General features: G+C 31.4%; 1 protein-coding gene across 1 annotated transcript; it reads right to left on the bottom strand.

The window, feature by feature from the left end:
- Positions 1 to 3,828: 3,828 nt before the first annotated feature.
- Positions 3,829 to 9,870, bottom strand: LOC107821312 (putative peroxygenase 5). The gene is made up of 6 exons (XM_016647750.2): positions 9,735 to 9,870; positions 8,913 to 9,014; positions 8,727 to 8,812; positions 5,672 to 5,766; positions 4,777 to 4,902; positions 3,829 to 4,097 (listed from the first exon to the last, which is right to left on the bottom strand). The coding sequence occupies exons 2-6, from the start codon at positions 9,007 to 9,009 to the stop codon at positions 3,956 to 3,958; spliced, it is 546 nt and encodes a 181-aa protein (XP_016503236.1). The 5' UTR covers positions 9,010 to 9,014; positions 9,735 to 9,870; the 3' UTR covers positions 3,829 to 3,955.
- Positions 9,871 to 11,502: the final 1,632 nt, after the last annotated feature.

Genomic DNA, 11,502 nt, shown 5'->3' with positions numbered 1-11,502 from the left:
CGTCGAGGTTAGGCTCGATACTTACAGAGTACATTGGGTTGGTTGTACTCATACTATACTCTGCACTTCTTGTGTAGATTTTGGTACTGGTCCCAGCTGTCCGTGAGGCGTATCAGCTCGGATTGGCATTTGGAGACTCGAGGTAGATCTGCTCGCTTCCGCAGACCTTGAAGTCCCCTTCCATTTCCCCTATTTACTGTTCTTTTCATTCGAAAAAGTTGTATTTATTTCAAACCCTATTTTGTGGAGATTCTAGAAGCTCGTGAACTTGTGACTCTAGATCTGGGTTTTACTTAGATATTATTAGTTTTATGTCATTTGTATTCCATTTTAGTTTCTCTTCGGCTTGATTGGTCTTACTTATCTGAATTGATTAAATTTGGCTTAAAGATCCTCTAACGTTGGCTTGCCTAGCAAGTGAAATGTTACGCTCCATCATGGCCCCGAAGGGGGAAATTCCAGATCGTGACAAGTTGGTATTAGAGCTCTAGGTTACTTAGGTCTCACGAGACACGAGCAATCTTAGTAGAGTCTGAAGGATCGGTACAGAGACGTCTGTACTTATCTTCCAGAGGCTATGAAGATTAGGAACAATTTCACTTATATTCTTCTCTGTCGTGTGATTCTATTCTATCATTGATGATTGAACTCTTCTATTCTTGTCCTCTCGCGGATGGTGAGAACACGTGCAACATCTTTAGCTGGACAGAAGCCGGAGCCCCCAGTAGCAGCTTCTACTAGGGGCAGAGGACAAGGACGAGGACGAGGTCGCGCCAGAGGCCGAGGCAGAGGCAGAGCTCAGCCTAGAGCTCGAGCAGCAGCACCAGCAGTGGAGCCTCAGGTAGATTTTGATGAGGAGGTTCCAGCTCAGACTATACCTATCTGGAAATCATCCTTCTAATGCTCATTGTAATAATGGGAACTCTCATTGGTGGAAAGCATTATGTGAGATCAAAGAAGTTGCTGAAACTAATATTCATTGGAATGTGGGGAATGGAAATGTGTTCTTCTGGTATGACAACTGGACACAATTTGGCCCCCTATATCACCTACTCCCTGCTAATATTAAACACAACAATATCTAGTTGAATAATGTTCTCAAAGATGGCATATGGGATTGGAATTGTCTGCAGAAACAATTGCCTGACCATATTAAGGACAAGATCAAGGCTCTCAATATCAATATCGACAACACTACTGAAGATGAAGCCATTTGGATACCCTCCTCTACTGGTGTTTTATCCATCAGCTCAGCGTGGGATATCTTCAGGCAAAGAAGAGCTAACAACAACACTAAGGGTCAACTTTGGCACAATGATATTCCCTTTAAGATGTCATTCCTATCATGGCGAGCTACTTATAATAGACTACCTACTGATGCCAGAGTGACAAAATTTGATTTGATTCTTGTTGCGAGATGCCACTGTTGCGACCCTAATAATATGACTGCTGAGCTTGAGGATGTGGATCATCTCTTCTGCAAAGAAGATCATGCTACGAAGCTGTGGGATTATTTTGCTGGTCCCCTGGGCATTCAATATAGAAACATGAACCTCAAGACGATATTGCTTAATTGGTGGAATCCTAACACTAACAATCCCATTGATAAATACATCATCAAAACTCCCCCTCCCATTATTTGTTGGGAAATATGGAGGTCAAGATGTAGTTATAAATACGAAGCAGAGAGACCTTCGCTATATCGATTAAAAACTAACATTTTAAATACTATTTTGTAGGTTACTAGGAAGCAGTTTGGAAGGACATAGATTGGGAACAACTGGAACAATTTATGTCAAGCCTGCGAAGCTCCCATTCACCAAAGAACCAGCCTCATAGTGAGGTGGATCAGACCACCTGGTATTCAAGTTAAACTCAACAGCGATGGTAGTTGTATTCAAGGACAATGTGGATGAGGAGGTCTTGTCAGAAATAGAGAGGAAAATATCATCTTTGCTTATGCCCTCCACATAGGACCAGGCACCAACAACCTCGCAGAAGCAGAAGCAATGCTTTTCGGGCTAAAATGGTGTGCTAGTAGAGGCTTCTACATGGCCTACGGGGAAACGGATTCGATGGTTCTAACAAAATGTATCACTAGGGAATGGAAGCTTCCGTGGAGAATAACTAATCAAGTCAAGGATATCCAGAAATTAGTGAAAACTTATGGATTTAACATTAACCAATATTACAGGGAAGCAAATAAGCCAGCTGATAAACAGGCAGCTCTTAGCCATGGTGTTAATGGAATCCATACCTTCAACTCCTTCTCTGATCTTCCTAGACAAGTGAGAGGCATAGTAAACATGGATAGGTGAAACTTTCCAACCTTCAGAGTCAGACATCCAAAGGCTGCACATATTGTATATGAACCCCCCTAACTTACTCGAGCACAACTCATTAACTTTTGTCAGGACAAACATAACTACTCTCAACTCAATGATCATGTACACAGTTTGGAATGCCAAACTCAAATGTAACTTTTTGTACATTAGTGATCAATGGAGATAGTTTTTTTCTTAAAAAAAGAAAGAAAGTACACATTTACACGATTCTTTTTTATAGGGTCAAAAATTAAGTTAAAGGCCATCCGGTGAAAATTCTTCAAAAGGAGAGAGACAAAGGTGGGGTTCCCTCGTATCAACGACACTGTTATCACTTTTGGACAACTTTTACTTAAAGCCATCAAAATCTGTCTTTCAATAGAGGACACTACAAACAAAATAAAGTACAATAAAATATTTTCTCAGTACACTTTAAGTGATTTTTTGTCTTTTTTTTCATAGTCCACAATATTTGATTTTTTCAGAAATAAAAAAGAAATTATCTTCTTCTTTTCAAAGTTGCCCTTGGAGCAAAGAGCCTAGGAGTAGTTTGTTATATTTTTAATGAGAAAATTAAGGTTAATATAGTCAATTGCATTGTTAATTAATGCTAAAAGGTGAATTCCTTAATATATGTGAAAAGACTAAAAAAATTACTTAGTGGGCGTTTGGACATAAGAATTGTAAAATTCCAAAAAAAAGTGATTTTTTTTCAAGTGAATGGTATTTGAAAATTAGAGTTGTGTTTGGACATAAATATAATTTTGGGTTGTTTTTGAATTTTTGTGAGTGATCTGAGCGAAAATTTTGAAAAATAGTTTTTTGGACTTTTTCAAATTCGAAAAATTTCAAAATTCATATTCAAGTGAAAATTGAAAATTTTATGACCAAACACTGATTTCGAAATAAAATAAAAAAATTTCGAAAAAAAGTGAAGATTTTTACGTCCAAACGGGCTCTTAAAGTGGACTAGAGGGAGTATCGTAGGTAAGCTTCATGGAAAAATGTGAAAAGTGAGAACAAATAAAAGCGCTTTTAATCATTTTGACCGTTTTTCTTTTAGTTATTATTTTGACAAGAGTGGGTTGCTCTAGTGGTGAGCACCCTCCACTTTCAACCAAGATGTTGTGAGTTCGAGTCACCTCAAGAGTAAGGTGGAGAGTTCTTGGAGAGAGGGAGCCGAGAGTCTATCAGAAACAGCCTCTCTACCCTAGGGTAGGGGTAAGGTCTGCGTATACACTACCCTCCCCAGACACCACTAATGAGATTATACTGGGTTGTTGTTGTTCTTTTAGTTATTATCTTTTTGTAATTTACTCCATCCGTTCATTTTTAACTTTACACTCTCTTAAAAAAAATAAAGTATGTATTTTTCAATTTTAACCATAATAATGATAGTATTTTCAAAAGTGTTGGGAAGTGAATGATTGCTTGGACCGCTTCACTTTCTTTCTGAAAAAAAATAAAAATGCATATTATTTTGTACAAAATTTTGAGATGTGAGAAGACATTAAAAGAATTATACAAATAACAACAAGAATAGTAGTAATATTCATTCACAGTAGAAGACAACAACTTCATTATTAACAACGTAACCATCATGTACATCAAACAAGGATATGGAATTAGGGTCACTTCTTTGAAGCATGCTCTCCTACCTTCTGCTCGAAAAGGCTTCCATCATAGACTGCTCTTACGGTTTCTTTCGTCAGTATGCCATCCTTGTTTTTGCCTAAATCATATAAAGAATTCCAATCTACAGAAGCATTTGCCCTACACACAAAATTCAGTTTTTATAAGTAAACATAAGGAAAACAACTTCATCAATAAAAGAAATAGGGATAATTGCACTTTGGTCCATCATTTATTGATAAAATTCTAATGTTAATGTTTTTGATATCTCACTATGCATATTAGACCTTTAATTATTTATATATATATATATATATATATATATATATATATATATATATATATATATATATATATATATATATATATATATATATATATATATATATATATATATATATATATATATATATATATATATATATATATATATATATATATATATATATATATATATATATATATATATAGAGAGAGAGAGAAAACTACATTACCCCCTCAAATATGAAGTACGTAACAATACAAATTTAACATAACACATGCACGCCTAACTAAAGGGTTTAGTAGTCAGCTAACAATCAATTAAATTTGTGAAGATTTACTAGCAAAATGATCAAAGGTGCACATTTTCAATTAATTTGAAAGTAAAATGTGCTTAACTACATATCACAATGACCGAACTCAGAATTTGTCAATATTTTAGAGTCTAAAAATACAAATTTTCCGAGGAAACAATAGATGGCATAGCAATATATAGAAACAGTCTATACTAACAAATAACATAACAATAACAACAAACAGGGAGAGATAGAGAGGATACCATCCGAAGTAGTCCTTTGGTTCTCTTTTAGCCTTGAGCAGTTCTTTCACTTCGTTGTGTGTAAAGGATTCTGCGTTTTGATTTGCGTGTTGCTTAAAGATCTCCTCAAACTTCTCTGCCACAAACCTTCAACAGTTCCATAAACGTAAGTCAAATCTTAACATATATAATTCATACAAGTATATTATTGTGCAGAGGCGAATCTAGAATTTTTAAAACATTAGTGCAACCACTAAAGAAAGGAGAAAAAAATTTATTAAGTCGAAATTAATCCATGTTCCATTCGATAAATAATTCAATATTCAACTAAGTGTATCATTCAACTTTTATAGAGCATGTGTGCTATTAGACTAATTCTAGAAAATACATGCATAAAATACCTAGTTTGATGGAAATACCATAGGTTCACGTGTCCCATAAACTACCCTATAAATCTATCCCTGCTACTGTGCATGGTCAGTGACGGATGGACCAGTGGCGGAGCCAGAATTTTTGCTAAGGGGTGTCAAAATATATAAAATTAAACATACCAGGAGATTAAGGGGAGTCAATACATAGTAAATATATATTTTTTTTACCTACCTACACTGTGTATTTTTCCTGCGAAGGGGTGTTATTTGACACCCTTCCTATAAGGTGGCTCCGCCACTGGAATGGAGTGCGCATACTATGAGTTCAACCAAACCCAGCATATATGTTCTTTACAAGAAGCATAGATATATAATGAGAAATTACTTAAATTTCTATAAGTATTAAATTTTGAACCAATAATTTCAAAATTATAATAAATTAAATATCTAAAATTTTAAAGGTACGTCGAAATCATCAATTTAAGTTTGAGAAAGTATAGTGACAGAGCAACCAGAATTTAGTTATGAGGTAGTCAAGAATTTACCTCCCCTCAGAGTCATAGGCACCAGAATCACTGCCATGTATGGCATATTTGATATTTTTTACCACAATGGGGAAGAACAGAGACGGGCATTTACCCTATGTGACACAAAAAGCATATATTACTAATCAGTTTCCAGCCATCAGTAGAAACTCTTTAGACACAAGATATATAATTAATTGCTTTCTTGCTTGTGTAAAAGCTGCACTAAACATCAATATCTAAGTGCTTGCAAGATTCTAGTCTTCATTCATATTACATAAATTTAAACCAATTCGATTATTGAAAAAATCAGTGCAAATCATATCCAAATGAGACTTGCTTGTGATCCACTTTCAATGAAGTCGATTTTTATAAAAACATTTCAAGTCAAATTTCTTTGTGAAACTTCATAAAAGGAAGTATTTCATATACGTTGACTATGGACCCATTCATTTTACAACCTATATTAGGAGGACGAAAAGTAGTGGGTAAAGTTAAGTTTTTTAATAAATCAAAAAGTATTTTTTTTTAAAATTATACTGCTATCGTGAAAAAAATTCAAAGACACGACATAATACGTGAAATTAACCCCCTCCACCAAATATGGATATCCGCTTCTGATTTCAAATCAAAGGAGAATTTTTCTTGATATGTATACTATATTAAAAGCACGAAGGCCATTAGCGAAATGCCGTTCGTTTTTTTTACCCTTTAAAAATAACTTTTGCACTAGACAAAATATTCATTACATTATTTTTCTAATAATTAGGAGTTTTAAATCAGCTAAATTTTATACATTATTTTCCTAATATGTAGAAGTTCTAAATCAACTAAATTTTGCATACTAAAAATTCCTTGTCTAAACTTCTATATAATGAGGCCTAACGTCATATTTCCTTTTTTGAGACAAAGAAAAGTTAATGAGACTTAGAATGGGTATTACATTGCTTCGTTGGCCAATGAAACATATCACTTTTTATGTCCTAATTTTAGTATTAAAATATTCAACTTTCAAATCTTTTCTATCTATATTTACTTTACAAAAGTAAGAAAAAAAACAAGAAGCTCAAACAATTAATATTCTTTAGTTACAATTAGTGCAAAAAAAGTGTTAAGCAAAATTGTAATTATAAATATATTTTAGAACATTATTTTATGTATATTTTATTAGGATGCTAAGCACGAAAACCTAATCAAACCTAACGATATACACTAGAGAAGTAAATGAATTTAAGTGTACTTCATTTTCTAATTTTTCATGTTATTAAATGAGTATATATGTCATACTTGCTTTTGAAAGTCTAATTACATTATTTTTCTAATAATTAGGTGTTCTAGATCAACTAAATTTTATACATTATTTCCCTAATATGTAGAAGTTCTAAATCAACTAAAATTTTGCATACTAAAACTTCCTCGTCTAAACTTCTATATAATGAGGCCTAACGTCATATTTCCTTTTTTGAGAAAAAGAAAAGTTAATGAGACTTAGAATAGGTATTACATTGCTTCGTTGGCCAATGAAACATATCACTTTTTATGCCCTAATTTTAGTATTAAAATATTCAACTTTCAAATCTTTTCTATCTATATTTACTTTACAAAAGTAAGAGAAAAAAAACAAGAAGCTCAAACAATTAATATACTTTAATTACAATTAGTGCCAAAAAAGTGTTAAGCAAAATTGTAATTATAAATATATTTCAGAACATTGTTTTATGTATATTTTATTAGGATGCTAAGCACGAAAACTAATCAAACCTAACGATATACACTAGAGAAGTAAATGAATTTAAGTGGACTTCATTTTCTAATTTCTCATGTTTTTAAATGAGTATATATGTCATACTTGCTTTTGAAACTTTAATTACAATTAAGTTCTAGCTTTCTAGATATCGTTTTTGTATAATATTTGAAAAGTACACTAATCATTAATAAGACAAATATCTAACAAGATATTTAAGAATATAAAAGACAAAGATAGAAAGAAAAATGATTGACAGTTCTATAAACACAAAAAATCAAAAGTGAAATATTAGATTAATTTCTTACTCTTCAACAATGCGAAATTTTTAATGGAAATAATTACAATTATAGTTAAATATTTAAAACTGTGAATGAGCTAATATATGAAGAGCTTGAATGAACAAAACACACACTATTTCCTTTAATGCTAAGAACAAATAATTAAGTCTTTGAATTATTAATTAGCAAAAGAATCCAAATTCATCATATAAGTAAATTAGTTTTTAGGTTAACAAAAATCTTAGGATACATAAATTTATCTCCATAAAAAGAGCAATAGCGATAAAAAAAATAAACAAAATTAGTTTAAAAAATTTGTATTAAGAGTCAAATTAGTAAAAATACAAACTAAAATAAAAATAGTGGAAGACAAAATATATTCTAAATAAGTTGTCATGAATTATTATTAATATTATTTGCATTTATTCCAAAAAGATGGCAACTTTTAAATTTTTTATATGTTAAGTTAATAGTTGTAAAATAGTAACTCAACATAAGTTATTTTTAGTCTTTACATTTTCACTTATTAATTTTTTTCTATGAGCGATAAAGCCAACCTCATCATTTCTCAAGACCAAAAAATTCAATTTTTAAAATTATTTTTATCTTTGTTAATAAAATTATTTTTATGTTATTTGTTTGTTTTTAGTATTAGGCTATAGAAATAATAATATTTTCATAAGATATTCCCATATAAATCCTCAAAAATCACAATAAGGTATATACTGACTTCCATGGGCAAGATTTCTCCCTTTATCGAGCTAACAAAATGGGCAACAATCATTATTTTCAAGAACTAGCATTTTTTCTTTAATTTTAATTTTATAAGTCAAATATATTATTTGATAATATTTATATTATTTTTTAAAGTTATGTATTCAATAATATGGATACACGCGTGAAGCGCGTACTCTAAGACTAATACTATGAAATTTCTCAAAGATTATATTGTATGTCCTATTAAACCATATATAGAGAAAAAGATGTAGCAAAACCACTAATATGGAAATTAAGTCGTGCATTTTCATAGAAATAGAGCGCTTTTAATTACCGGTCGGGTCTTGTGACTGAGAGTAATATGAATGAGGACTGCAGCAAACATAGATCGGAAAATACCACGCCCCATCTTTCTAAAAGCTGATAATAAATCCGAAAATATTTAGGACAAATTCAAGAAAGACAAAAACATATAATAAAAAAAAGAAAGTGAAATCAACATTTAGGAAAGAAGAAAAACCTTGGAAGGTTTCTGAAGGATAAATTATTCCATCATTATTGATATCAAAGAACATGACATGCTTTTCCAAAGGAGTTAGCTCATGATTATTTTCCATTATTCCTGCACGGATGCAGATATATGAAATAGGACAAAAGACTAGAAACTAAAATCATAAATGATAAATTTATCTTATATCTTCGTTAAGAAGTCATTAACTAACGTATCAAATTCTTGTAATACCACTTACTTCGGTGTCCAATAAATCCTATCAACAATTGCGTTCGTTACTTTTTGGAGGTTAAGTATCCTAATCCAAGTGAACTTCATATTTCTCGTAGTTGTCAATTGCAGAAATTTATACATCCAAGTGGCAAGTACTATGCCAAATGCCAATTTCAAGAAAGATGAATATGTAACTGTACAGGTTGAGTAGTACTATTGTGCTTTTTATCCTCGACGCAAAAAATTAAACAGATTACTCAATTTTGTAGAATACAATGAAAGGATAGTTCTTTTCATCATTTTAACATTTTGATCTAAAAAACAAACTTACTAATTGAGGACAGTATTTGATTATCATAAGAGGATGTACAATACTACAAGCTTTTGTAGGGGCACATGAATTGGACTCATAACATGAATTTAGAACTATGAAATTTATTTCAAACAGTTGAACAAGAACTGAAAATTGTTATCAGTTTATAATATTGTAGCTTTAATACAACAGGACATTTTATGTGTGTGTGTGTGTGTGTGAGAGAGAGAGAGAGAGAGAGAGAGAGAGAGAGAGAGAGAGAGAGAGAGAGAGAGAGAGAGAGAGAGAGAGAGAGTGCATCATACCTGACTAGTTCGCTAAATGAGTTAATTGAAGGTCAATACCCAATTTGATCTCAAGAAAGTATGAATACTGTCATGAGTTCCTCCAAAGTATTTGCCATTTATACCCAAATTTCATCCTTGTTACAGAGTAGAGATGATGGCCGTGTACGCAATATGAGAAGAGTCTTTTTTAATAATCGTCTGCTATTTGGTGCATACTAGGGGTGTACGGATGGTTCAGATTTTTTTAATTAACAAATCAAATTAATGCGTCGAATTTTTAAATCTATAAACCAAACCAAGTCAACAAAGTCAAGGTTTTCAATCTCGGGTTTTCTCGAATTTTTCGGTTTTTTTGGGTTTTATTTTTTTTCGGTAAAGTCTTCATAGCATAAAATATGTAACTTGTACTCCAAATATTTCTTTAGTCCTAGTAAGATACAACCAGTGGCGGAGCCAGAATTTTTATTGAGGGGTGTCAAAATATATAAAAGTAAACATATCAGAAAATTAAGGGGAGTCAATACATAATATATCTATATATAAAAAAAATTACCTACCTACACAGTGTATTTTTTTCGCGAACGGGTGTCATTTGACACCCATTCCTGTAAGGTGGTTCCGCCACTGGATATAACTATATAATGTATTTTTCGAGAAAATAGCAGCATAATAATATGAGATAAGTCATAACATTATACTAAAATATTCAATAACAAAGATAATAAAATTGCATAAATCAAATATTACTAATTAATAAGCCATAATAAAAATTAACATAATCTTAAAATACTATATAGGTCATGCTAAATTAAGTATAGCTAATAAGTGTTATTAATTACATAACTAAGCACTAAAAAAAAGATAAACTAAGTTATGCATTTTCACTATATAACCAATATAAAACTAAAAAATAAATATCCAATACGATCAGCATTCCTAGTATTGAATTGAATTTCTTTTGTTAGTATTAGTATTGATTTTAACTTTGTTTGAGTTACTATATTTATGGGCTATAACATTTATTTATCATTCAAGAATGTTAAGTCCAAACTTGAAATAATACGTTAAAAGATAAAACTGTGAAAACGTTAATACGAAATATTTATAAATTACTTACAATAAATATTTATATGTATAAAATATTTTTAAAAATTGTATAAATATACTATCAGGTTGGTTTGACTTCGGTTTGACTTTTTTTTAGTAAAAACAAAATCAAACCAAACCACAAACAGATTTTTTTCGGTTTGACTTGAATTATCGACTTGGTACGGTTTATCTATTTTCTTTGTACACCCCTAGTGCATACTGATTCAACTAATTCAAATTTGTACCACGTATGTTCTATTAAAAAAGGAAACTCTCTCCACTAGTATATGATGGACCATCCATCACATCACATCTCTCGATAGTATATGAGAAGAGACACGGATGTATAATTAAAGCTATAGTTCAACCAAACTAGTAACTCTGATTTAGACCTTATACCTGTGTTAAAAATTTATAAAATCTATAAATATTAAATTTCAAACCTAGTAATTTAGCTAGGTAGCATATGAGTTTTGTCTTGTCCTAAAGTATTAAATTGAAGTTGAAAATGAAGCTATGAGGCGCAACGTCCATTGACAAAATTACATATTCCAATATCTTAAATCATCACAACTGTATAGGCAATTAATATGGGAGAGAAGTAAGAGAAAAAGCAAAAATCAAATTGCACCTATTGAACTCTAAAACTGAATGAGATAAGGTCACATGTTCTGCCAGCGCAAATGTGGGTTTTAGG

Source organism: Nicotiana tabacum, chromosome 12 (assembly GCF_000715075.1).
Source record: "Nicotiana tabacum cultivar K326 chromosome 12, ASM71507v2, whole genome shotgun sequence".
NCBI classification, from domain to species: Eukaryota; Viridiplantae; Streptophyta; class Magnoliopsida; order Solanales; family Solanaceae; genus Nicotiana; species Nicotiana tabacum.
The sequence above is the reverse complement of the archived record's forward strand: the minus strand, read 5'-3'. Positions and strand labels throughout refer to the sequence as shown.

Bases quoted from the DNA above. Each gene is read 5' to 3' on its own strand.
- LOC107821312 (XM_016647750.2), bottom strand. From the start codon at position 9,009: ATGGAAAATAATCATGAGCTAACTCCTTTGGAAAAGCATGTCATGTTC. The intron at 5,767-8,726 runs GTAATTAAAAGC...TGTGTCACATAG, and splicing joins TCAGTCACAAGACCCGACCG to GGTAAATGCCCGTCTCTGTT. The intron at 4,903-5,671 runs GTAAATTCTTGA...GAACTGTTGAAG, and splicing joins GCCTATGACTCTGAGGGGAG to GTTTGTGGCAGAGAAGTTTG.